This window comes from Chiloscyllium punctatum, chromosome 33 (genome assembly GCF_047496795.1).
Source record: "Chiloscyllium punctatum isolate Juve2018m chromosome 33, sChiPun1.3, whole genome shotgun sequence".
Taxonomy (NCBI): Eukaryota; Metazoa; Chordata; class Chondrichthyes; order Orectolobiformes; family Hemiscylliidae; genus Chiloscyllium; species Chiloscyllium punctatum.
The window spans coordinates 21,354,100-21,381,799 of record NC_092771.1 but is presented as its reverse complement, the minus strand read 5'-3'; the positions used below and the strand labels follow the sequence as shown (position 1 = coordinate 21,381,799).

Sequence of the window (27,700 nt, the reverse complement as noted above, 5' to 3'; positions counted from 1 at the left end):
TCCTTCCTGTGTTGGCTCACATTGTGATGACACCCACCTAATGCGTCTAACTTCAAAAGCACAGTGTCCATTCCTGAACTCTTGCACACCCCCTGTGTCAGGCAGAAGGTAAAGAAGCCTGATGACACCCACCACCAGGCTCAGGAACAGCTTCTTCCCAGCCGTTATTAGACTGATGAATGGACACTCTAGCCTCAATAAGCAATGTAACTTGCAGGCCCCTGTGTAAGTCTTTTTGATCTGTACATCCTTGCTTATGTGATCTGCCCGTACTGCTCGTAAACAAAGCTTTTCACTGCACTTGGGTATACATGACAATCAATCAATCAACATGCTCATTTACTAAGGGTGAAAATTTATAGAATAATGGAAAAATACAGGTAAATGGGAAAGTTCATTCCAAGAAGGAGCTGAATGGGGAAAGGGTGACAGAGATAAATGTTTGTCTATTGTGTGTCTGTCCATTATAGACACCGGAATTGATTCTGAGCATTAACTATGAGGAACAGTTGAGATGGGACCTTAATAGCAAAAATAAATGGGCTGAATGGGCTCTGCTGTGCTGGAAGATGCTATGGCGTCTGATAGCTTGGGTCGAAGCTTTGTCGAATTGTTACGCTGGACGTGACCTGACTCTTATCAAATTGGTTTAGAGGGATATGGGCCAAATGCTGGCGCATGGAACTGGATTAATTTGGAGGAGGCACGGTGGCTCAGTGGTGAGTAATGCCTCACAGCGTCAGGGATCCAGGGTTCGATTCCAGCCTCGGGTGACTGGGTGGAGTTTGCACATTCTCCCCGTGTCTGTGTGGGTTTCCTCTGGGTGCTCCGATTTCCTCCCACAATCCAAATTTGTGCAGGTCAGGTGGATTGGCCACGCTAAAGTGCCCATAGCGTTAGGAGCATTAGTTAGGGGTAAATATGGGGAATGGGTCTGAGTGGACATGTTGGGCTGAAGGGCCTGTTTCCATACTGTAGGGAATCTAATCTAATCTACTCATATCATGTTATCATGGGTGAATTAGAATCCCTGCGGTGTGGAAACAGGCCCTTCGGCCCAACAGGTCTATACTGACTCTCCGAAGAGTAATCCACCCAGATCCATTCCCCTACCCTCTTACTCTGCATTTACCCCTGATTAATGCACCTAACCCACACATCCCTGAACACTATAGGGCAATTCAGCATGGCCACTTCACCTAACCTGCACATCTTTGGACAGTGGGAGGAAACCCACGCAGACACAGGTAGAATCTGCAAACTCCACGCAAACAGTTGCCCGAGGCTGGAATCAAACCCGGGTCCCTGGCACTGTGAGACAGCAATGCTCACCACTGAGCCACCGTGCTGCCCCAGGGTCTGTTTGCATGCTGTACAACTCAATGACAGCTATTGGTATCAGTGTTTGGCAAATGACCAATCTTGTGTGTTCCGGTGCAGGTGGTCAGTCCGACTATCAGCTCGCCCGTGTGCCAGGAGCAGCTGGTGGAAGCCGGGAAGCTGGTGGACCGCTCGGTCGAGGGCTGTGTCAAAGCTTGCCAGGCAGCCACAGAGGACACAGAGCTCCTGAAGCAGGTCAGCGCCGCGGCCAGCGTGGTGAGCCAGGCCCTCAACGACCTCCTCCAGCACGTGCGCCAATACGCCAGCAGGGGGGAGCCCATTGGGCGCTACGACCAGGCGACCGACACCATCATGACTGTGACCGAGAGCATCTTCAGCTCCATGGGCGATGCCGGTGAGTCGTGAGTAGCCTCGAGGGGCACACGCTGCGTCTGGGAAAACCATTAGCAGAAGAATGTTAATCTGCAATGACCCCTTGCCAGTGGGTAGTAGGGTCTGGGTGAGTGTCTTTACAACATATCTGTTAGGAGCAGGAGTAGGCCTCAGGCCTGGTACGCCATTTTGATAAGGTGCCTCTTCTTCAGAATCCTGAAGAGTTACACTAAACTCTAAACTCTGTTTCTGTCTCCACAGTCACCTGCAATGTTTCTGTTAGCATGCTCTGTTTGTTTCAGATTTCCAGCATCCGCAGTATTCTACTTTTTTTAAAGAGAATAATTATGCCTCCAACTATTAATAGTAGACAAGCAGGAGGCTGGTAGAACACAGCAAGGCAGGCAGCATCAGGAGGTGGAGAAATCAACATTTCGGATGTAATCCTTCTTCAGGACTGAGGAAGGGTTACATCTGAAACGTTGACCTCTCCACCTCCTGATGCTGCCTGCCTTGCTGTGTTCTTCCAGCCTCCTGCTTGTCGACTTTGGATTCCAGCCTCTGCAGTTTTGTTTTGTCTCTGTCGTACTGCAGGCAATGGAAATCCAGAATTATGTACATACTAAAGAGATGGAGAGAGGAAGAGAGTTAACATTTCAGGTGAAAGACCGTTGACTTGAATGTTTCAAAGGAAGGATTTTGAAGCAATTTCAGGAGATATTTGAAAATGATCGTTTAACCTGTACATTAGCCTGAAGAGAGTAATGCTGGATCGGTGTTAGGTTTTTTGGTTTGCGGTAATTTAAATGAGGTCTCTTGCTATACGGAAAAATGTTGAATACTGAAAAAGTACAGGTTTAACGGGGACACCACTTTTCAACATTGGTCTGGGAAGCTTCAGGCAACTTCCCATCAGCGTGGTTCAAAAATTGGGAAAACATTCAACTGATCAGCCGCCTTTAGCATTTTGTTTTGAAAGGAGAGTGATCCCAAGTTAATGAGGGAAGGCCCTGTGTGCTCAGAGTACTGGGAAGGCTGTCAATAGGAGCTGGAGTAGGCCATTTGGCCCCTCAAGCCTGCTGTCCTGTTCAGTATGATCATCTGTCTCAACGCCATTTTCCCACTTGCTTCCTTTGTGGCCTCTACAAGCTCTTTCCTGGATATATTGAGTGACTTACCTTCAACAGCCTCCTGCGGTAGAGAATTCCATGGGTTTGAGGGAAGACATTTTTCCTCATCTCAGTCCTAAATGGGCCACCACAGATACTGAGAGAGTGTCTGCCGGTTCGAGACTCCCTGACAAGGCACCTTGTCTGTTCACCCTGTTAAGGATTTTATACATTTCAATCAGCTTCCCTCCTGTCCTTCTAAACTCTAGTGAATACAGGCCCAAGTCAAACCAATTTCTCCACGTAAAACAGTCACAATGTCCCCAGTTTCAGGCGAGTGAACATCTGCTGTACTCCCTCTATGGCAAGTATATCCTTTCCCAGGTAGGGGGAAAAATCCCAGAGAAAGCTTGTTCAGTTGGTAATTTCTAGTTGGTAGTGGGCGGCATGGTGGCACAGTGGTTAGCACTGCTGCCTCACAGCGCCAGAGACCCGGGTTCAATTCCCACCTCCGGTGACTGACTGTGTGGAGTTCTCCCCGTGTCTGCGTGGGTTTCCTCTGGGTGCTCCGGTTTCCTCCCACAGTCCAAAGATGTGCAGGTCAGGTGAATTGGCCATGCTAAATTGCCCGTAGTGTTAGGTAAGGGGTAAATATAGGGGTATGGGTGGGTTACGCTTCGGCGGGGCGGTGTGGACCTGTTGGGCCGAAGGGCCTGTTTCCACACTGTAATGTAATCTAATCTAATCTAAAAGACAGGATTTGGGGGCAGATGGAGTGGACTATGCCAAGCTCTTCCTGGGATCTTCTCTGCTGCTGAGTTACAGGAATATTTTGGATCCAGAATTCCAAAAGGGTCAAATTGAAGGGTAGTTTGGATCTTGGGAAGGATCCAGGAGCCAAGACAAGTGAATCTTGGATGGTGTAGAAATAATAGTGGAAGGGATTTGGTGGGCAGAGGGGGGGAGCGATGCAGTAGCTCGCGAGCTGGGGGAGGGAGGCCGGTCGGCTTAATGAGGGGAGTAGCGTGACTCTGGGTCGGTGACAGGGTACACGGTCGATGGGGCTGGGCAGAGTTGAGTAACCGCGAGTTGGCGTCTGTGGCCCACAGGGGAGATGGTTCGGCAAGCGCGAGTGCTGGCCCAGGCCACCTCTGATTTGGTGAACGCCATGAGGTCGGACGCAGAGGCAGAGAGCGATGTCGATAACTCCAAGAAGCTGCTAGCCGCCGCCAAGTTATTGGCTGATTCCACAGCGAGGATGGTGGAAGCTGCAAAGGTATTTAACTTCCTCTGAATCGGCGGAAATCTCAATCCAAACAGTCTCACTTTTTTTCATAATCATTAGCGGGATGAGGGTGCCGCTGGCTGGGTCAGCAATTATGGCCCATCTCCGAGTCAGAACGAAGGTCGCATGTGGGCCAGACCAGGTAAGGATGGCAGTTTCCTTCCCTAAAGGACATCAGTGAACCAGATCATAAAATCACTACAGTGTGGAAGCAGGCCATTTGGCCCATGGAGTCAATACTGACCTTCTGAAGAGCATCCCACCCAAACCCATGCCCCCTACCTTACTCCTGTAATGCTGCATTTCCTGTGGCTATGCACATCTCTGGATACGGGAACCCAGAGGAAACCCATGCAAACATGGGGAGAACGTGCAAACAGACAGTCGCCCGGGTCCCTGGCACTGTGAGGCAGCTGTGCTAACCACTGAGCCACGGATGGATTTTTCCAACGATCAACAGTGGCTTCACGGTCATCATTGGATTTTTAATTTTTATTCCACTGTCTGTCATGCCAGGATTCGAACCCAGGTCCCCAGAACATAACCTGGGTGTCTGGGTTAACAGTGCAGCGACAATACCATTAAGCTATCTCCTCCCACCGACAAACAAACTGATGTACTTTGCCTTAATTCCAGATATGGCTGTTCCAGCATATTCCCAGTAGGTATCCCAAATTCCACCCTCTTTAAACTCAATCTCATCCAAACCTTTGCTCTCCAAGCTCTCAACATGTCCAGATCCTTTAACACCTCGTGCTCACTAACCGACCCTGGCTCCTGGTTAGGACCGTAAAGCAGAGTAGTCCATCCAGCCCAGTGAGGGGGGTGCTCCCATTCAGTGAGATCATGGCCGATTTTATAATCCTGAAATCCACTTTTTTCCCCCATCATCCGTGATTCCCTTTACTGACTAAAAACCTGTCTATCTCAGCTTTGAGTTTACTGGATGAGCCGGCCTCCACAGCTCTCTGCAGTAAAGAATTCCACAGATTCACTCTGCTCTGAGAGAAGGAATCCCTTTTTATCTCTATCCTTGAATGTACAAACCCTTATTCTGAGATTATACCCTCTCGTCCTCGACTTTCCCACCAGGGGAAACAACCTTTCTGCATCCACGCTGTGGATTCCCCTTTAGTGTTTTAGTAAGAATGTTTCTTTAATGTCCCCTTACGTGTTTCAGTAAGATCTACTCTCATCCTTCAATACTCCAATGAGTACAGGCCCAACCTACTCAATCTGTCCTCATAAGACAGTCCTTTCATGTGGGTTACCAGCCGAGTGAACCACAGGATCCCTACAGTGTGAAAACAGGCCCGTCGGCCTAACAAGTCCACACCAACCCTCCAAAGAGTAACCCACCCAGACCTATTTCCCTACCTTATTCCCCTACATTTACCCATGACTAATGCACCTAACCTACACATCCCTGAACACTATGAACAACTTAGCGTAGCCATTTCACCCTAACCTGCACATCTTTGGATTTGGGAAGGAAACCGGAGCACCTGGAGGAAACCCACACAGACACTGGGAGGATGAGCAAACTCCACACAGACAGTTGCCCGAGGCTGGAATCGAACCTGGGACTCTGGTGCTATGAGGCAGCAGTGCAAACCACTGAACCATTTCTCACTGCATTTGCTCCAATGTTAATATATCTTTCCTTTTTGTGGTTATTTATCCTGTTAATCACAGCCTTGCAGACATAATCTGATTTTCAGCAGTCTCGCTCAGGGTTGAATGAATGTGGTTGAGTTTGGTTTGTCATGTTTCCCCTGAATCACAGAGTGTCTACAGTCTGCTGCCGAGCGAACTCATTGGATTTGATAGGTTCTGAACTGGCGTTCACTGGGACTGACACAGAGGGCGGAGTTGCGGTCTAGTCAGAGTTGTCCTTTCAACATTACAAATGAATCTCCATGAGGAAAAAGAAAATGCAATTTGATCCAAAAAGCCAGACCCCCTTAGTTTCCAACTCCTGCTATCTGCAGAACTGATAGATTGTGATATTGAACAGAGAACCCAGTCGATACTCCAGGGACAGCTTTGAAATATGAATTCAATTCATCTGATATTTAATGAGCTGGTGCTTGAAGTTGGCTCGGTGACACTGAAACTGACTGCACGGCTTGTCATTCAAGGCCGGGATATCCTACAGCCCTGCCCGTTGACTGGGTGATTCTACAGACCTGCCCGTTGACTGGGTGATCCTACAGCCCTGCCCGTTGGCTGGGTGATCCTACAGCCCTGCCCGTTGGCTGGGTGATCCTACAGCCCTGCCCGTTGGCTGGGTGATCCTACAGCCCTGCCCGTTGGCTGGGTGATCCTACAGCCCTGCCCGTTGGCTGGGTGATCCTACAGCCCTGCCCGTTGGCTGGGTGATCCTACAGCCCTGCCCGTTGGCTGGGTGATCCTACAGCCCTGCCCGTTGGCTGGGTGATCCTACAGCCCTGCCCGTTGGCTGGGTGATCCTACAGCCCTGCCCGTTGGCTGGGTGATCCTACAGCCCTGCCCGTTGGCTGGGTGATCCTACAGCCCTGCCCGTTGGCTGGGTGATCCTACAGCCCTGCCCGTTGGCTGGGTGATCCTACAGCCCTGCCCGTTGGCTGGGTGATCCTACAGCCCTGCCCGTTGGCTGGGTGATCCTACAGCCCTGCCCGTTGGCTGGGTGATCCTACAGCCCTGCCCGTTGGCTGGGGATTCTACAGACCTGCCCATTGGCTGGTGATTCTACAGACCTGCCCATTGGCTGGTGATTCTACAGCCCTGCCCGTTGGCTGGGTGATTCTACAGACCTGCCCGTTGGCTGGGTGATTCTACAGCCCTGCCCATAGATTTATAATCCTACAGCCCTGCCCATTGGCTGGTGATTCTACAGCCCTGCCCGTTGGCTGGGTGATTCTACAGCCCTGCCCATAGATTTATAATCCTACAGCCCTGCCCATTGGCTGGTGATTCTACAGCCCTGCCCGTTGGCTGGGTGATTCTACAGCCCTGCCCATAGATTTATAATCCTACAGCCCTGCCCATTGGCTGGTGATTCTACAGCCCTGCCCGTTGGCTGGTGATTCTACAGCCCTGCCCTTTGGCTGGGTGATTCTACAGCCCTGCCCGTTGGCTGGGTGATTCTACAGCCCTGCCCATAGATTTATAATCCTACAGTCCTGCCCATTGGCTGGTGATTCTACACACCTGCCCATAGATTTATAATCCTACAGTCCTGCCCATTGGCTGGTGATTCTACAGACCTGCCCGTTGGCTGGGTGATTCTACAGCCCTGCCCATAGATTTATAATCCTACAGCCCTGCCCATTGGCTGGTGATTCTACAGACTTGCCCATAGGTTTATAATCCTCCAGCCCTGCCCATTGACTGGGTGATCCTACAGCCCTGCCCGTTGGCTGGGTGATTCTACAGCCCTGCCCGTTGGCTGGGTGATTCTACAGCCCTGCCCATAGATTTATAATCCTACAGCCCTGCCCATTGGCTGGTGATCCTACAGCCCTGCCCGTTGGCTGGGTGATTCTACAGCCCTGCCCGTTGGCTGGGTGATTCTACAGCCCTGCCCGTTGGCTGGGTGATTCTACAGCCCTGCCCGTTGGCTGGGTGATTCTACAGCCCTGCCCATTGGCTGGTGATTCTACAGCCCTGCCCGTTGGCTGGTGATTCTACAGCCCTGCCCGTTGGCTGGGTGATTCTACAGCCCTGCCCGTTGGCTGGGTGATTCTACAGCCCTGCCCATAGATTTATAATCCTACAGACCTGCCCATTGGCTGGGTGATCCTACAGACCTGCCCATTGGCTGGGTGATCCTACAGACCTGCCCATTGGCTGGGTGATCCTACAGACCTGCCCATTGACTGGGTGATCCTACAGACCTGCCCATTGACTGGGTGATCCTACAGACCTGCCCATTGGCTGGGTGCTCCTACAGCCCTGCCCACTGGCTGGCACGTGATGCTTGCTGCACCTTGCCCCACTCCAGGAGAGAGGAGATTGGCACTGAGTATTGCCTTGTACAGATGTTCCGATCCAGAGGGAGGCCATTTGGCCCATCGTGCCAAACGAGCAGTTCACTTCCTGCCGTTCTCCCTGTAGCCCCCTTCATGTCCTTTTCCTTTTCAGAGCACCGCAGTCTAATTCCTTCTTTGAGCGCATCGATTGAACCTGCCTCCACCACACGCTCTCAGGCGATTCATTCCACACCTCAACCGCTCCCTACGTTAGAAAAATGATTTCTCCCGCTCATTGCTTTTGCTTCTCTCGCCAAAGTAAAGGTGTGCCCTCCCTCATTCTCAGTCTTTCTGCCCTGTCTACCCCTCATGATTTCTAAGCGACTCGATCAAATCTCTCCATCTCCTGCAGACGGACAAATTCCGTGCTGTAGCTTCACGTTGGATTGTAGCCATTCTGCAGTTCTCATCGGGCAGATTCCGAGAGGAACCGGGGCTGGTATCTGCCGTCCCGTGTCTTAAAATTGCCCCAGCTCTGAAGGCGAGCTGTCACAGCTCATTTGGTTTAGAGCGAAGCAGAGGCGAATAATAATTGAGGGAGCGAAGAGACCAGATGTGAGGTCACTTCATGGCTCACTGTTGCTGTGGTTGCAGGCGGGCTTTTGAACATCTGCACAAGTGCTAATGCGATGCGTTTCTGGGCTGGGTGATGGATGGAGAGTAGGACTGATACTAACCTCACACTTTGTAAGTGATCACTGACTTTAACTGAGCTGGCTACATCATTTATCTTTTCGCTGAGTTCCTTCATCAGTGCTGATGTTTGAACTACCTTTAATATAGCAGGGGTCATTGAACAGAATAGGGGTGGCATAGTGGCTCAGTGGTTACCACTGCTGCCTCCCAGCACCAGGAACCCAGGTTCGATTCCAGCCTCAGGCAACTGTCTGTGTGGAATTTGCACATTCTCCCAGTGTCTGTGTGGGTTTCCACTGAGTGCTCCGATTTCCTCCCACAGTCCAAAGATGTGTGGCTTAGGTGAGTTGGCCACGCTAAATTGCCCATAGTGTTCAGAGATGTGTCGATTAGTTGCACTAGTCAGGCTTAAATGTGGAGTAAATAGAGTAGGGGAATGGGTCTGGTGGGTTACTCTTTGGAGGGTTGGTGTGGACTTGATGGGCCGAAGGGCCTGTTTCCACATTCTAGGGATTCTGTGATTCTATGAGGGAAGCTCAACAGCAGTTCATCAGAACAGCTGCCTGCAAACCCCCGCCCTCATCTGTGACCCCCTCATCCCCTCAACGACTGCCCACGGGGCTGAAGGAAGTGCTCGCTCCTTTCCCTCCGTCATGGCTGAGTGCCCCAGCCGGGTTTTATCATGGCAATGTTGCAAAGTGAAGGGGACCATTCAGCCCCCCTCCACTGTGCTGTGCTCATCAATCAGATTCCTGCTAATTTGGAGCAGAGCTCCATCTGGGGAGGTGGTGACATCGTACGTGTAATCCCAAATCTCTGGCTGGGAGCGCAGGTTTGAGGCCCACCCCACGGCAGACCTCACACTTTGTAAGTGATCACTGACTTTAACTGAGCTGGCTACATCATTTATCTTTTCGCTGAGTTCCTTCATCAGTGCTGATGTTTGAACCACCTTTAATATAGCAGGGGTCATTGAACAGAATAGGGGTGGCATAGTGGCTCAGTGGTTACCACTGCTGCCTCCCAGCACCAGGAACCCAGGTTCGATTCCACCCTCGGGCCACTGTCTGTGTGGAGTTTGCGCATCCCCCCCCCCGTGTCTGTGTGGGTTTCCTCCGGGTGCTCCGGTTTCCTCCCACAGTCCGAAGATGTGCAGGTCAGGTGAATTGGCCACGTTAAACTGCCCATAGTGTTAGGTACATTAATCAGAGGAAGATGGGTCTGGGTGGGTTGCTCTTCGGAGGATCGGTGTGGACTTGTTGGGCCGAAGGGCCTGTTTCCACACTGCAGGGAATCGAATCGAATCTTTCAAGCGCATTTTTGTCCCAAAAGTGGTCAATAATCCTTGTCCATCCCTTGAAATGCAAAAATACTCGAGAGGAGATTAACTTGTTTCTGTGGGACTTATTAAATAACTTGGTTCATTTCGAGAAAACAGAGCAAGGCTGACTGTCGGTTTAATTTGCTTTCTCAAAGTTCCCCAGACTTCTTGTTTTTGTTTGTACACAGAGTCACCGAGGGAACTAAATTTCCCCTAATTGCAAATAAATTACTCGTTGCAAGGTCTTTTGCTCAAATTTGCAAGGCTTTGATATTTCGAGCAGCTTGCTTTCGAAGGAAAATCAAGATCTCTGTGGAAGAGTGGTCGATTGTTTAGTTTGGCAGCTGGTGTGCTGATACACTGCTTTGTGCAGAACTCAAGCAAAACCCGAGAGTCACTCAAGCAAGCTTGGCTCCAGTTTATTGTTGGTCAGAGTACAATGGTGTCAGGAATTTCTTTGGAATCCTATTGCTGGTTTCGTCAGTTTATCCTGTTTCCCTGTCATAGAGTCATACAACACAGAAACAGGGCCTTCAGCCCATGCCGACCATGATCCCAAACTAAACTGATCACACCTGTCTGCGCTTGGCAGGAATCTAAATGATGTCATTGATGTTAGTGAAAGGGTATCTGTTATTGGGACAACAAGTGACATAGCATTCAGATGTTGTGTATTAACAGTTGTATCGAACTCAAAATACTTCTACATATCCAGATACCTTTTAAACATTGGAACCAAACCCGCATCCACCACTTCCTCTGGCAGTTCATTCCACATGCGAACACCCTCTGTGTAAAAAATAAATTGCACCTTGTGTCGTTTTAAAATCTTTCTCCTTTCACCTTAAAAGTATGCTCCCCAGTCTTGAAATCCCTCACCCCAGGGAAAAGACACATGCCTTTCAGCTTTTCAATCCTCCTCATAATTTTATAAACTCCTATAAGGTCACCTCACAACTTCCTACACTCCAGTGGAAAAAAGTCCCAGCCTGTCCGGCCTTTCCTTAGAACTCAAACCCTCCATTCCCAGCAACATCCTGGGAAATCTCTTCTGAATCCTCTCCAGTTTAATAACATCCTTCCTACAACAGGGTGACAGGAACTGGACACAGTCCTCCAGAAGAGAGGTCACCAATGTCCTGTAAAACCTCAACACGATGCCCCAACTCCTACCCGCAAAGGTCTGAGCAGTGAAGGCGAGTGTGCGAAATGCCTTCTTAACCCCCGTATCTACTTCAAAGAATTGTGTACCTCGCTCCCTAGGGGGTCTCTTTTCTACAGCACTACCCAAGGCTCTACTTTTCACTGTATAAGTCTTGCCCTTGTTAGTTTTACCAAAATGCAATACCTCGCATTTATCCAAATTCATCCATCGGCCACTGTTCAGTCTATTGACCCAATTGATCAAGATCTCCATGTAGTCTTAGATAACCTTCTTCACTGTTCACTATACCACCAATCTTGGTTAGAAATCACATAACACCAGGTTATAGTCCAACAGGTTTATTTGGAAGCACTAGCTTTCAGAGCACTGCTCCTTCATCAGGTGGTTATGGCTTTTCCAGCAACGCACTCTAGAACCAGGGGTCACAGTCTCAGGAGATGGGGAAGGAATGAGATGAGTAAACATCGTGTCTCTCGAAAGGCAACAAAACTGTGGAACTTTCTTTCACTGAAACCTGTGGAGGCTGAGCCACTGAATATCTTCAGGAAAGGGATCGATACTCTTGATGTGTGAAAATGTATGGAGGGAGAGCAGGAAAATGGCACTATGGTAGAGGCTCAGCCATGATCACATTGATTCGCTGAGTAGGCTCGATGGGCTGAATGGCGTCCCCCAACTCCCAGTTTCTATGGATATGCAGTGTACCTCTTTCCTGAAAGCCTGTCTTGGGGCCTCACTAGGCAACTGTTTGCCCTATTGTGGGAAGGATATTATTAAAGCTGGAGAGAATTTTCAGCAGAAATTTACCGGGGTGTTGCTGGAACTGGAGGGTTTGGTTTATAAGGAGAGGCAGGATCGGCTGGGGCTTTTCCCCTGGAGTGTAGGGGGTTGACGGGTGACCTTATAGAGGTTTATAAAATCATGAGGGGTGCAGATAAAGTGAATGACAGGAGCCTTTTCCCTAGGGTGGGGGATTTCAAGACTAAGGGGCATAATTGTTTAAGGTGAGAGGACAAAGATATTAAAAAAGGCGTGAAGGACATTTTTTTTTGTGCACAGAGTGGTTCGTGTGTGAAATGAGCTTCCAGAGGATGCGGTGGATGTGGGTACAGTTAGAGCATTTCGATACGTTTATGAATTGGCCATGCTAAATTGCCCATAGTGTTAGGTGCATTAGTCAGGGAGAATGGGTCTGGATGGGTTACTTTTCGAAGGGTCGGTGTGGACTTGTTGGGCCGAAGGGCCTGTTTCCATACTGTAGGGAGCCTAATCTAATAGGAAAGGTTTGGAGGGATATAGGCCAACCGCAGGCAGGTGGGAGCAGTCTAGTTTGGGGATTATGGGTTAGCATGGACTGTTTGGGCTGAAGGGTCTGTTTCTGTGCTGTGTGACTTGATGACCACCCTTCAATGCGGGCAGCACGGATTTCGCAAACAAGTTCAATCGAAATGGCCCAGCAGCAGTCCCTAGTCGCAGGGCTGAGGTGATTTTCTGATATTTTCCTTCACGTTCGTGTGGGGCAGCTGCGTGCAGTTGAAGCTAGCCGGGTATACTAGCTGTGCCACCGGGGTCAGCCTCTCGCGCGTGACCCTCTGTGACCCTCCACCCCCTCCCATCTCTCTGTCCTTTATAGGGTGCGGCAGCAAATCCGGAAAACCAGGACCAGCAGCAGAAACTGCGGGAGGCAGCAGAGGGCCTCCGTGTTGTCACCAACTCAGCAGCTCAGAACGCCATCAAAAAGAAGCTGATCAACCGGCTTGAGGTAATTCACCGCGGGTATCTTTCAAGTGGATTTATAAGCGGCCTCCTCCCGGCATTGGGTAACTGAGTGAAAGGGGAGAGCCGCCGGAACCAGTGTGTGAGGAAGCCATTCCATAAAGAATCAAACACATTGAGGTTATCAATGGGGCAGGGTCATCCCAACCCCCTCACTCACCAAATCGCCCGTGGCACCCAATTCAAATATTTTGTGTCCGGGTCAGTTGACCAGTGAAGCTTTGTAGGGCTCGGTGCATCTTTTTCTTGATCAGGATATGTTTGTGTTTACTCTCTCCTTTGACCAGAATGCGGCCAAACAAGCTGCTGCCGCAGCCACGCAAACCATCGCTGCTTCGCAAAACGCCTCGTCGTCCAATAAGAACACAGCCGCCCATCAGCAACTGGTACAAAGCTGCAAGGTAAAGGAGCATCCCAGAGGGTTGGGTGTGAGTCCACCTCGGTTTCTCGCTCGGTTATTTATTCTCTGGAAGGAGCGCTGGGACATCTCCCTCTTCAATTCCGATTAGACGACGCAAAGGATGTTGAGGGAGGAAATTGCCGGGCCCCTTGCAGAAATATTTGCACCGAACATAACTCCCGACTGAGGGGCAGGCAGAGCCCGTAACTAGTTTTAAGGCAGAGGTAGACTGACTCTCCTTAACCGAAGAGGTTAAAGGTTATTGGAGGGTGGCAGATTTGAAGTTCCAGTCAGATCAATTGTGATCTGAACGAATGGCTGTACAGACTCAAAGGGCTGAATGGCCTACTTTGGTTGTTCATACATTGCAATGTTCTGAGGTGAAAACTATGGAAATGGAAATACTCTTCATCACCCCTTCCTTGGCATATCCCCTTTTTGTCTTTTCCCTTTTTGTTTTGGGCTGACCTCCTTTATCATTAGTTGCCCCTTGAGAAGGTGGGGGTGAGCTGCCTTCTTGAACCGCTGCAGTCCACCTGCTGTGGGTTGACCCACAATGCCCTGAGGGAGTGGATTCCAGGATTTTGACCTAGCGACACTGAAGGAACGGTGATATATTTCCACGTCAGGATGGTGAGTGGCTTGGAGGGGAACTTGCAGGGGGTGGTATTCCCATGTATCTGCTGTCCTTGTCTTTCCAGATGGAAGTGGCTATGGGTTTGGAAGGTGCTATCTGCGGAGCCTTGGTGAGTGCTTGTAGATGGTACACACTCCTGCGATTGTGTCAGTTTTGAAGGTGGTAGTTGGAGCTATGAGCCAATGGGGGATAGTTTGCAGAGAAGCAGTTTGAGGAAGATCTCCTCATGTGCAATGTCTCCTATTTGCTTTCTCCAGGTTGTTGCTGATTATATTCCTCAGTTGGTGCAAGGTGTGCGAGGAAGTCAGGCAGAGCCTGAGAATCTTAATGCCCAACTCGCCTTGATTATTGCCAGCCAGAACTTCCTTCAGGTATGTCTGTGTCTGTCTGTCTATCTGTGTGCGTGTGTTTGTCTCTGCGTGTGTGTGTGTGTGTGTTGGTGTATGTGTGTGTCAGTGAATATATGTGTCTGTGTGTGTCTATGTCTGTGTGTGTCTATGTCTGTGTGTGTCTATGTCTGTGTGTGTCTATGTCTGTGTGTGTCTGTCTGTGTGTGTCTGTCTACGTGTGTGTTTGTGTCTGTGTTTGCTGTTTGTGCCTGTGTGCGTCTGTCTGTGTCTGCCTCTGTGTGTGTGTGTGTATGTGTCTGTGTGTGTGTGTCTGTCTGTGTGTCTGAGAGTGAGTCTGTGTGAGTATGTGTGTCTGTGTCTGAGTATGTATGTCTGTGTGTGTGTGTGTGAATGTGTCTGTGTCTATGTCTGTCCCTGTGTGTGTGTCTGTGTGTGTGTATCTGCCTCTGTGTGTGTGCATTTGTGTGTGAGTATGTGTGTGTGTCTGTCTGTGATGTGTCTGTGAGTGGTGTGTGTGTGTCTGTGTATCTGTCTGCGTGTGTCTGTGTGTGTGCGTGTGTCTGTGTTTATGCGTGAATGTGTCTGTGTGCGAACAAAATAATAAAGAAACTTAGGAACAGCCTAGGAACAGGCCCTGCGGCCTTCTAAGCCTGAGCCAATCCAAATCTACTGTCTAAACCAGTCGCCCAATTCCTAAGCATCTGTATCCCTCGGCTCCCCACGTACTCAGCCTTTGGTGAATGTCTGTGTGGAGTGTGCATATTCTCCCCGTGTCTGCGTGGGTTTCCTCTGGATGCTCCGGTTTGCTTCCACAATCCAAAGATGTGCAGGTTAGCGTAAATTGGCTGTGCTGAACTGCCTATAGTGTCCAGGGATGTGCAGGCTAGATGGGTTAGCCATGGGGAATGCAGGGTTACAGGGATGCGGTGGGGAAACGGGTCTGGGTGGGATGCCATCCAGAGGGTCAGTGTGGATTCAGTGGGCTGAATGGCCTCTATCTGCACTGAAGGGATTCCATTGTCAGTGTTGTTAGGGAGGGACATTGGACCCAGTGGTACTGAAGTAACTATGAAATAGTTTGTGATAGTATGTGGCTTGGAGGGCAACTTTCTTGTGTTGCCACCCGTCAGCTCCCCGAGTCCCCCTCGATAGTGGATGTCACAGGTTGGGAAGGCACTGTCGAAGGAGAGAGGGCATGAAGTGAGAAGTGAAAGTTGTCTTAGTCTCATAGTCTGCCCTCATATGAGAGAGACGAATGGTGGTGAGCGTAACCGAAGGGTCACTACACCTCCGGTGAGGGGAGAGTCTGAGAAATTGGCACCTTCATGGTGATCTCAGCTAGTGTGAGAATTGAACCCATGCTGTTGGGTTCACAAGCCAGCCGTCCAGCCAACTCAGCTAACCAACCCCTGCGGAGAGTGAATGTCTAATCAGCTAATGTCCTTGCATCGAAAATCTTCATATGTCATGTTGGGGGTGGCTGGTCTGTGACCTGGATTTTCAGAATCCGGATAAATGCGTTTTCCCTTTTCCCTGAGCCTGTAATAAATTCTTCCCCATAATTGTGTTTGACAACTATACAATAAATCAGGCAGCCATTACTGAACACCATTAAATGGCTTTGTTTTTGTGGAGCTTTTATCCAGATTAAAATATTTATATGATGCTGCTGTGGGGGTACCCCATCTGTTTGTTCCTCGATAGATTCTACCTAATTGAGTTGTTAAGGTGCCACTTTGCAAATAAGCTCCATTTCACAGGGCTATACAAGTACTTGGAAGGATACACATTTTGGAGGTTTAAATAATAAATGTTCTGTGGTGTCTCTCAAATGCTTAAACCATTTGTGGGCAGTATTCTGAGATTCAGGATCCTTTCCACAGCTCCTACTGCAAATAAGACAGACAGGCTTACTTTGGATTTTGAAAGCTGATATGTTTATGTTTCGATGGTAGCTCAATGGGTTGTGTTTCAAACCAGATTCCAGAGCCTTAATCCAGATTGACATTATCAGTATAATACGCACTGTTGGAGGGTCAGTACCAAGGGAATGCCATACTATCAGAGGGTTAGTGCTGAAGGAGTGCCACACTGTCGGGGGTTCACTGCTGAGGGGGTGCCACACTGTCGGAGGGTCAGCGCTAAGGGAGCGCTGCACTGTCGGAGGGCCAGTGCTGTGGGGGTGCCACACAGTTGGAGGGTCAGTGCTGAGGGAGTGCCACACAGTCGAAGGGTGAGTGCTGAGGGAGTGCCACATTGTCGGAGGGTCATGCTGAGGGAGTGCCACACTATGGGAGGGTCAGCGCCAAGGGAGTGCTGCACTGTCGGAGGGTCAGTGCCGAGGGAGTGCTGCACTGTCGGAGAGACATGCCGAGGGAGTACCGCACTGTCAGCGGGTCAGTGCTGAGGGAGTGCCGCACTGTCAGCGAGTCAGTGCCAAGGGAGTGCCGCACTGTCGACGGGTCAGTGCTGAGGGAGTGCTGCACTGTCAGAGGGTTGGTGCTGAGGGAGTGCGGCTCTGTCGGAGGGTCAGTGCTGAGGGAGTGCCGAACTGTCGGAGGGTCAGGGCTGAGGGAGTGCCGCACTGTCAGAGAGACATGCCGAAGGAGTACCGCACTGTCGGCGGGTCAGTGCTGAAGAAGTTGAGGCCTAGTTGCACTTTTGGGTGAATTTTAAACATTGTTTGGCCTGATTTTGAAGAAAAGCAGAAGTAACCTGGCCCGGTCACTATCAACACCCTCATTAGGAAACCAGGGAATCTAGTCTTGCTGATCCTGGGATCTTGCTGTGTATTCATTAGCCACCTTTTTTTGTTTAATTGCAACAATGAGTGCTCTTCAGAAGTACATCATTTCTCGTAAGAAAAAGCACTTTGGATATCCTGAGGTTGTGAAAGGCGCTGTGTAAATGTAAGGCTTTTTGCTTAACCTTGTCATTATGTTCCTGTAGCCCGGAAGCAAGATGGTCTCCTCTGCCAAAGCTGCTGTGCCCACGGTCGCTGACCAGGCCGCTGCCATGCAGCTTGGACAATGCGCCAAGAACCTCGCCACAAGCCTGGCTGAGCTCCGAACATCTGTACAGAAGGTCAGTCATGGTCATGGTCCCCATAGTCCCCTCCCCCGCCTGTCAGCTCTGACTGGGACTTCGTACAGGTTTGCTTTCTGTCTGGAGCGGCCCAGCTGTTCAGCAAAACAATTGAGCAAACTGATCTTGACAGGCGAACTAACACGGTAACGTCCGACTCTCTTGAATTCAGGCTCATGAGACGTGTGGGCCCATGGAGATTGACTCTGCCTTGCAGTCGGTGCAGACTCTGAGGAACGAACTGCAGGATGCCAAGATGGCGGCAGCTGATGGACAACTGAAACCATTGCCGGGGGAGACGGTAAGATGAACTCCTTCGCAAATCAATCTTGTTGTTTTGAGTGAAGACCATGACCATTGACCTTTGGAATTTATTTTAAAAATCAAGTTAATGTGAAGAATTGGCACTGAGCGTGACAGGAGTTTCGTTTATTTAATTGGTTCTTTGACTGTCAATGTGGGAATGTTTCGACTCATATGAGGGTGACCACTTTTGTACATTGTCAGAAAATGAGGTAAAGTTGCCATTTTTCCAGAGGGTCACGGTCTCGTGAGAGAAAGATGTCTGGCTGTGGTTTAATCTGAGGGTCCCCATGCCCCAGTCGATGGGAGAGGTCGAAAAGTAGAGTCCTCAGCTGCTGCGGGAATTGAACCCATATTGTTGGCATCACTCACCAGCCATCCAACCAACTGGACTAACTGAGCCACTATGTTGTCATAACCCAGATTGTGAAGCTCAGAGATATTGCAGGCATCAGCAGTGATATTTTTCACCTTCATCACACTCGGGTGCCACTGGAATACTAGGGCACAAATGTTGGCACACTCTGGTGTCCCTCCCTCTGAGCCAGACGTTCCTGGTTCAAGTCCCATTCCTGGACTCGATGGCCATAGAGGTTATGTCGTATCGTTAAGTATCAGGTTCAAAACCCATCTGGTACCATGTCAGAGAGTCACACAGCATGGAAACAAACCCTTTGGTCCAACCAGTCCATGCCGACCTTAATCCCAAACTAAACCAGTCCCGCCTCATGCTCCTAGCCCATATCCATCAAAGCATTTCCTATTCATGTACTTATCTAAGTGTGTTTAAACATTTGAACTCGTGTCCAACACTTCCTCAGGAAGTTCAGTCCAGATGCAAGCGACCCTCTGTGTAAATGATGTGCTCCTCGTGTCTTTCTAAATTTCTCTCCTCTCACCTTAAAAGTATGGCCCCTTGTCTTGAAATGCCCTACTCTGGGGAAAAGACACCTCCCATTTGACGTGTGGGAAAAGGAGAAGAGTTTCCTGGTCAGTCAGCACTGTGCGATGCCTCATCCTCCCTAGATTCAATGACTTCACACACACATTCTCGCTGTGAGTGAGCATCACCTTCAATCCAAGTGGCAAGAGCACACTGAAATGCCGATTCTGGTATTCTCAGACTATCCCTTGATGGTTCATTGCAACTTGTGTTGCTCCTGAATCCTGGTCTGGGGTAAGATGGTTGATTCTGGATTCCCAAGCCAGAAGGTGTGGATGTGAAATTAAGGAGGGGCTCTGTTATTAAAATTAAAGAATGAAGGCTTAAACATGGAAACTGCATTGAGCTCTTTACCTGCAGTGATTGATTGCTGCTTGTGCCAGTGTAGTGAAAATAGATTAGATCTTTAGTTTAGATTAGATTACTTACAGTGTGGAAACAGGCCCTTCGGCCCAACAAGTCCACACCGACCCGCCGAAGCGCAACCCACCCAGACCCATTCCCCTACGTTTATCCCTTCACCTAACACTACATCCCAGAACGTGCAATGAATGCTGGGGCATTTAAGGAGGAGATAGACATAATTTGGACAAGTATCAAGTTGAAGGGTTATGGAGGAGCGAGCAGGAAAGTGGAGTTGAGGCCGAGATGAGATCAGCCATGATCGTACCGAATGGTGGAGCAGGCTGGAGGGTTTGAATGGCCAACTCCTGGCCCCAATTTGTATGTACAAGCCTTCACAAAACCAGCAGCTATTTATCGCTCGTTACAGTCACATGATAGAGTGATGTGTTTGCTATTAAACATCAGTAATGTCTTATTAACCCACTACCATTTACCCTCAAAAAAGGCCCCCAAAGTCCAAGGAAGGTTAGTCTGTGAGATGTTTCCCAAGAACTTTCTTGCCTCGACCTTTCCCATCCTCAAGAATGGAGATCGATGCACAGTTTTGTGTATCTCCTGTCACTGAATTCAATTCCCCTTGCTTGGTTTTGCAATGGTGCCATTGTCATAGAGATATACAGCATGGAAACAGACCCTTCGGTCCAACCCATCCATGCCTACCAGATATCCCAACCCAATCTAGTCCCACCTGCCAGCACCCGGCCCATATCCCTCTCAACCCTTCCTATTCATATACCCATCCAAATGCCTCTTAAATGTTGCAATTGCACCAGCCTCCACCACTTCCTCTGGCAGCTCACTCCATACACGTACCACTTTCTGTGTGAAAACGTTGCCCCTTAGGTCTCTGTTATGTCTTTCTCCTCTCACCCTAAACCTATGCACTCTAGTTCTGGACTCCCCAACCCCAGAGAAAATACTTTGCCTATTTACCCTATCCATGCCCCTCATGATTTTGTAAACCTCTATAAGGTCACCCCTCAGCCTCAGACGCTCCAGGGAAAACAGCCCCAGCCTGTTCAGCCTCTCCCTATAGCTCAGATCCTCCAACTCTGGCAACATCCTTGTAAATCTTTTCTGAACCCTTTGAAGTTTCACAACATCTTTCTGATAGGAAGGAGACCAAAATTGCACGCAATATTCCAACAGTGGCCTAACCACTGTCCTGTACAGCCACAACATGACCTCCCAAACCCTGTACTCAATACTCGACCAATAAAAGAAAGCATACCAAACGCCTTCTTCACTATCCTATCTACCTGCGACTCCACTTTCAAGGAGCTATGAACCTGCACTCCAAGGTCTCTTTGTTCAGCAACACTCCCTAGGACCTTACCATTAAGTGTATAAGTCCTGCTAAGATTTGCTTTCCCAAAATGCAGCACCTCACATTTATCTGAATTAAACTCCATCTGCCACTTCTCAGCTCATTGGCCCATCTGGTCAAGATCTTCTTGTAATCTGAGGTAACCCTCTTCACTGTCCACTACACCTCCAATTTTGGTGTCACCTGCAAACTTACTAACTGTACCTCTTATGCTTGCATCCAAATCATATATATAAATGACAAAAAGTCGAGGACCCAGCACCAATCCTTGTGGCACTCCACTGGTCACAGGCCTCCAGTCTGAAAAACAACCCTCCACCACCACCCTCTGTCTTCTACTTTTGAGCCAGTTCTGTATCCAAGTGGCTAGTTCTCCCTGTATTCCATGAGATCTTTCTGATCAGTCTCCCATGGGGAACCTTGTCAAACGCCTTACTGAAGTCCATATAGATCACATCTACTGCTCTGCCCTCATCAATCGTCTTTGTTACTTCTTCAAAAAACTCAGTCAAGTTTGTGAGACATGATTTCCCACGCACAAAGCCATGTTGAATATTCCTAATCAGTTCTTGCCTTTCCAAATACATTTACATCCTGTCCCTCAGGATTCCCTCCAACAACGTGCCCACCACCGAGGTCAGGCTCACCAGTCTATAGTTCCCTGACTTGTCCTTACCACCCTTCTTGAAACAGTGGCACCACGTTCGCCAACCTCCAGTCTTCCGGCATCTCACCTGTGATTTAATTTTGAGCGGCCCTGAAATGAAGGTTTGCCACCCCACCCAGAAATAGAGCTTAAACTGTGTCACGTTGGCTTCCAGTGTCTCTCCTGTGGTGAAACGTCTTATTTTATCCATTGACGGAATTTCACCAATCAATTGGTCAGATGGTACGAGACATGTAGAACAATCGCACTTGGTCGATCTGACCATCAGGGTCCAATTGATGTCTTGTTGGTCAGGACACAATGGCACGGTGGTTAGCGCTGCTGCCTCACAGCGCCAGAGACCCGGGTTCAATTCCTGCCTCAGGCGACTGACTGTGTGGAGTTTGCACATTCTCCCCGTGTCTGCGTGGGTTTCCTCCGAGTGCTCCGGTTTCCTCCCACAATCCAAAAATGTGCAGGTTAGGTGAATTGGCCATGCTAAATTGCCTGTAGTGTTAGGTGAAGGGATAAATGGAGGGGAATGGGTCTGGGTCGGTTGCGCTTCGGAGGGTCGGTGTGCACTTGTTGGCCCGAAGGGCTTGTTTCCACACTGTAAGTAATCTAATAATCTAATCATGAGTAATCTAATCTAAACTTCCTGCTGTTGACAGTCACTTTAAGATGTCAATCACCCCAAAATGTTTGCACTGTCTCATTGCAGTGGAGGTGATGCTGTTCATCAGCATTTCCTGGGTTGCTAGGCCATAATGATCTGGATTAGTGGAACTGCAAGGGTTCAGTCAGCGAGTGAGGGCCGAATGGCTCACCAGGCAATTCATTTCGGTCACTGGGAACAAGCACAGGCAAGAGCCATTCGGCCCATAAAACCTACCCAAATTTATTTCCTCAGGGCCTTTTTTCACCGCCTCCCCACGTCCTGGGTATCTTTAATGTCTAGAAACCTATCACTCACTCAGAAACATACTCAGTGAGCAGCCACAAGCCTGCTGGTTGGAAACTGTAAAGATTCACCATCCTTTGTGTGAAGAGTTCTTGTCTTCCTGTTTTATTCCAGCTGGAGAAATGTGCACAGGATCTGGGAAGCACATCCAAGGCTGTGGGCTCTTCAATGGCACAGCTGCTCACCTGTGCAGCTCAAGGCAATGAACACTATACAGGTGGGTAGCACTATACAGGTGGGGAACACTATACAGGTGGGTAGCACTATACAGGTGGGGAACACTATACAGGTGGGTAGCACTATACAGGTGGGGAACACTATACAGGTGCAGTACAAAACACACTGTGCAGGTGGGTACAGAGCAGTTTAAAATACACTGTGCAGGTGGGTACAGTGGAGGATAAAGGAGGAGGAAGTGAGGACTGCAGATGCTGGAGATCAGAGTTGAAAATGTGTTGCTGGAAAAGTGCAGCAGGTCAGGCAGCATCCAAGGAGCAGGAGAATTGACGTTTCGGGCATGAGCCATTCTTCAGGGCTTCTCCTGAAGAAGGGCTCATGCCCAAAACGTAGATTCTCCTGCTCCTTGGATGCTGCCTGACCTGCTGCACTTTTCCAGCAACACCTTTCCAGCACAGTGCAGTATAAAACACAGTGTGCAGGTGGGTACAGTGCAGTATAAAACACACTATACAGGGGGGTACAGTGCAGTATAAAACACACTATGCAGGTGGGTACAGTGCAGTATAAAACACACTGGAGGCAGGTACAGTGCAGTATAAAACACACTACACAGGTGGGTACAGTGCAGTATAAAACACACTATACAGGCGGGTACAGTGCAGTGTAAAACACACTACACAGGTGGGTACAGTGCAGTATAAAACACACTATACAGGCGGGTACAGTGCAGTATAAAACACACTATACAGGCGGGTACAGTGCAGTATAAAACACTGTGCAGGTGGGTACAGTGCAGTATAAAACACACTGTGCAGGTGGGTACAGTGCAGTATAAAACACACTGTGCAGGTGGGTACAGTGCAGTATAAAACACACTGTGCAGGTGGGTACAGTGCAGTGTAAAGCATACTGTGGAGGTGTGTACCGTACAGTATAAAGCACACTGTGGAGGTGGGTACCGTGCATTATAAAACACAGTGTGGAGGTGGGTACAGTGCAGTATAAAACAGTGTGCAGGTGGGTACAGTGCAGGATAAAACACACTACTGGTGGGTACAGTGAAGTATAAAATGCAGTGTGCAGGTGGGTACAGTGCAGTATAAAACACAGTGTGGAGGTGGGTACAGTGCAGTGTTAAACACACTACAGGTGGGTACAGTGCAGGATAAAACACACCTTGGAGGTGGGTACAGTGCAGGATAAAACACACTGCACAGGCGGGTACAGTGCAGGATAAAACAGGTTGTGAAGGCCGGTCCAGTGTGGGATAAACCACATTGTGGAGATGGGTCCAGTGCAGGGTAAAGCAGGCTGTGGAGGTGGGTCCAGTGCAGGGTAAACCAGGCTGTGGAGGTGGGTCCAGTGCAGGGTAAACCAGGTTGTGGAGATGGGTCCAGTGCAGGGTAAAGCAGGTTGTGGAGGTGTGCAGGTGATGAAGCCTCTATTGCTGATCTCTGAACCTTGACTTCTGAACTGTTGTGATGAAACCCATTGAATTTTCAGCAGGATATCTTCAAAACTTTGCCAGAAGTCTAGCAGTGTAACATTGGGACAGTGGCGTGTTGGCAATCCTGTTTGTCGTCAGATCATTGCTAAGTGTGATCGAGTAGAGAATAACACCTGATCCCATATCTCTCACGTCCATGCACAAGCTGCAGTTTCTTGGAGTCACAGTTTGTGATGTGAAGCATGTTGACTGCTGTGCTAACTGTGGTGAGATCGGTCTCCATGGTAACAATGGACTGACTCTCACTGACCTGGGGCATCTTGCCATATGATGCATGATTTTTGTAAAAGCCTCCAATTTCTATTCACCACCTGCAGTTTAAATTGTTCCCATTCTGGGGTAGGGCGCTGCATTGGCATGTTATTCGCAACCGTCAGGTTGTTAAGGAGCATATTCGTGTTGTTCCTACCATTTTTGACCTTACTCCTACCTCCCTGAAGGTGATGGCCTTAGTGGTATTATTGCTAAACTGTTAATTCAGCCAATGTTCTGGGGATCTGGGTTCGAATTCCACAGCAGATGGTGGAATTTAAATTGGATAAATACATCTTGAGTTAAGCGTCTAATAACGGGATCATTGTCGGTGAAAACCCATCTGGTTTACTAATGACCTTGAGGGAAGGAAAGTGCTGTTGTTACCCAGTCTGCCCTACATGTGACTCCAGACACACAGCAATGTGGTTGACTCTTAACTGCCCCCTGGCCCATTGAGGATGGACAATAAATGCTAGTGGCGCCCATATTCCATGCATGAATGAAAGAACAGCACCTGTGTAATGGGTAATTAATGTGCAAGCTTAGCAGGTTCTTTATGAAGTGATGGATGGAGTAGAGTAAATCAAACAGCAAGCTCTTGAGCAGAGTTGTTTAACCTTTGGTGAACAGAGAGTGGCAGTGGCTCCTATGCAGCTTTTCACAGATTCCTTAGTGTGGAAGGAGGCCATTGGGCCCATCGAGACCACACCACCCCTCTGAAGGACCGCCCCCACCCATTTCTCGTGACTAAACCACCTTTTGGATTGTGGGAGGAAACCGGAGCACTTGGAGGAAACCCACACAGACACAGTGAGAACATGCAAACTCCACACAGACAGTCACCCGAGGCTGGAATTGAACTCGGGTCCCTGGCGCTGTGTTAACCACTGAGTCACCCTTCTCTGATTCAGGGCAGGTGTGGTACCACAGTAACCCATGAATTTCATTTTTTTTAAAAATAATGTCCAAAGCGTCAAATTGATCATTTGAATCAACAGCTAATAAAGCTGGCCTATTTAAAAAGTAGCGGCAGAGCTAATTAATGGAACATGTTTTTGCTTTTCTGATTTAAGGAGCTGAGCTAGGGAGAGTGAAAGATTACACCCTAAGTCCTGATCAGAAGGGAAACGGGTGGGGACGGAGGCCAGGCTAACGAGCTGTGTTTCATTAACACTGACCTTGTGCTTGCCTCTGGTGGTGAACTCTCTGAGCTGGTTCTGGCAGAGTTCCCATGAAAGTTGGTGGAGGGGTTGGAAATGAGAGAGCTTTCAATTTGGGTCCTGGGGTGCAGATTGGGAGGGGAGGGAGATGTGTGGATAACATGGGTGTGTCTGTCTCAGTCTCTGTCACTCACTCAACCTCCCCCACCTCCCCCCAGTTGCCAGGAAGGGAGTTCCGGGATTATTTTGACCCAGTGACAGTGAAGGACAGTAAGAGTATTGTTCTAAATTGGAATGGTGTTTGGCTTGGAAGGTGGTGTTCCCATCTATCAGCTTCCTTCCAGTTCAATGAGGTCAGAGGGCTGGGAGGTTCTAGATTTGTTCTGGATTCACCCATTGGTTTCTCCACATCCACCCCACTGAATCCTTCCATCATTTCAAGCCCCTCACCTAAATTGCCCCTCGGCTTCGAAGTGGGATATGAGTTGTGTTTATGCTAATTCCTTCTCATGATTTCCCCTTCTTAGCTCATCCAGCTTCCCTTTCAATGCAATCAACTCTGCCAATCCCTGTGGCCGAGAATTCCCTATTTGTTACCCATCTGTTCATCCTCTCCTCGTAGTTTCGAGTCCCAGTCCATAGGCCTGAGCACCTCGCCTAGGCAGATATGGCTATGCAGCACTGAGGGAATGCTGACTTGTCTGCAGTGCTGCCTTGACGATAAGTTATGAAGTTATAGAGATATACGGCACAGAAGCAAACCCTTCATTCCAACTCATCCATGCTGACCAGATATCCTAAATGAATCTAGTCCCGTTTGCCAGCATTTGGCCCATATCCCTTTTAAGGGACAGAGTCTGTCCTGAATTAGTGATGGATATTTTCCCTCCTGGGAGAGTCTAGCACCAAAGGGCATAGCCTCAGATAAAAGGGCACCAATGTAAGACTGAGGTGAGAAGGAATTCCTTCACTATTTGACAAGGAGCTGGTGAATTATTCTCACTGTCCTCATCCATGTCTCTCAAGCATCTGTTAAAACAGGTGACTTAATCATTAGCACGTTCATATCGTTTATTATTATTGATTGTGGGACCTTACATTGGCAAGATTTGCTGCTCCCTTTCCTATATTACAAAACAATACTTTAAAAATACAGTCCGAGTCTCTCTCAGGGAGCAAGGTCTTTCCGAGTCGGAATCCAGTCGTTTTTTTTTTCCTGAGTTCATTATTTTTGTAGCTTGATTTATGGCTTCCTGGTCTAATTCATTTTTAGCAGGACTTCTCAAAAATCAGAAAGCAAAACATGACAAGCTAATCAACAATAAAACAGGATTAATGTCTCAATTGTATAAACAGAAACAGAAAGTGTTTACCGTGGGAAATAACAAATGATAAATCTAGCTCAGGCTGCGAGGGGGGTTCAGTGGTTGCTGTGATCTATGCCTCTGATGGGTTATTTTAAATTCCCTGTACCACCTCAAGTAAAGTTTATGATCCATTGATGGAATCGTAGAATCCTTACAATGCAGAATGAAGCCATTTGGCCCTTCAGGTCTGCACCTACCCTCCGAAGAGCATCCCACCCTGACTCAACCGCTGTTACCCCACATGGCTAACCCACCTAGCCTGTACATCCCTAGTCCCTACAGGATAGTTTAGCACAATACACTTAATCTGTACATGGTTGGACTCAGAGCACACAGAAACAGGGAGAATGTGCAAACTCCACACAGTCACTCAAGTGTCACATTGAACCGTAAAGGATTTTTAAGGGGCTTGACAGAGCAAATGCTAACAGTGTGTTTCCACTCCTGGGAGAGTCTTGGGCCAGAGGGCGTCGTCTCAGAATAAAGGGGCACCAACATAGAACTGAGATGAGGAGGAATTTCTTCTCTCGGAAGGGTGTTTGTGTTTGGAACCCTTTGCTACAAAGAGCCATTGGGACAGAGTCCTTGTGTATATTCGAGACTGGGATACCTAGATGTTTGATCATTGAACCAAGGGTTATGGGGAAAAGGTAAGAAAACAGCCGCGAGAGCCAACAGATCAGCCGTGATCATATTAAATGTTGAAGCCCAGGTCCCTGGCTCTGTGAGGCAACAGTACCAAACACTGAGCCACTGTGTCACCCTGTCACAAACTAATTTTGCCAGTTAGTGAGGGATGATATGGGAGGCAGAGTCAAAGAGTGTGGTGCTGGAAAAGCACAACCGGTCAGGTAGCATTCGAGAAGCAGGAGAGTCACTGTTTCGGGCATAAGGCCTTTATCAGGAAAGCCCTTCCTGATGAAGGGTTTATGCCGGAATCGTCGACTCCCTTCCTCCTTGGATGCTGCCTGACTGACTGTGCTTTTCCAGCACCACACTCTTTGATTCTGATCTCCAGCATCTGCATTCCTCACTTTCTCCTGATATGGGAGCCAACATGAACCACTCCTGACTTTCAATAAGGGTCCGTTTATATGTTGAAACTTCAGCTTGGGTCCTCTGACCCCATACCGTTACATTGGCTGAATGGCTGATTT

The 27,700-nt window shown here is 48.8% G+C and overlaps 1 protein-coding gene across 5 annotated transcripts in view; it reads left to right on the top strand.

The window, feature by feature from the left end:
* The window catches only part of LOC140458478 (talin-2), a 327,438-nt gene that overhangs the window by 187,416 nt on the left and 112,322 nt on the right, over positions 1 to 27,700 (top strand). For all 5 annotated transcript variants that reach the window (XM_072553130.1, XM_072553131.1, XM_072553133.1 and 2 more), the window contains 8 exons: positions 1,441 to 1,735; positions 3,932 to 4,098; positions 12,876 to 13,004; positions 13,306 to 13,419; positions 14,313 to 14,426; positions 17,355 to 17,489; positions 17,662 to 17,790; positions 22,189 to 22,291. In XM_072553130.1, the coding sequence (XP_072409231.1) occupies positions 1,441 to 1,735; positions 3,932 to 4,098; positions 12,876 to 13,004; positions 13,306 to 13,419; positions 14,313 to 14,426; positions 17,355 to 17,489; positions 17,662 to 17,790; positions 22,189 to 22,291 (1,186 nt within the window). The remainder of the gene's footprint in view (positions 1 to 1,440; positions 1,736 to 3,931; positions 4,099 to 12,875; positions 13,005 to 13,305; positions 13,420 to 14,312; positions 14,427 to 17,354; positions 17,490 to 17,661; positions 17,791 to 22,188; positions 22,292 to 27,700) is intronic.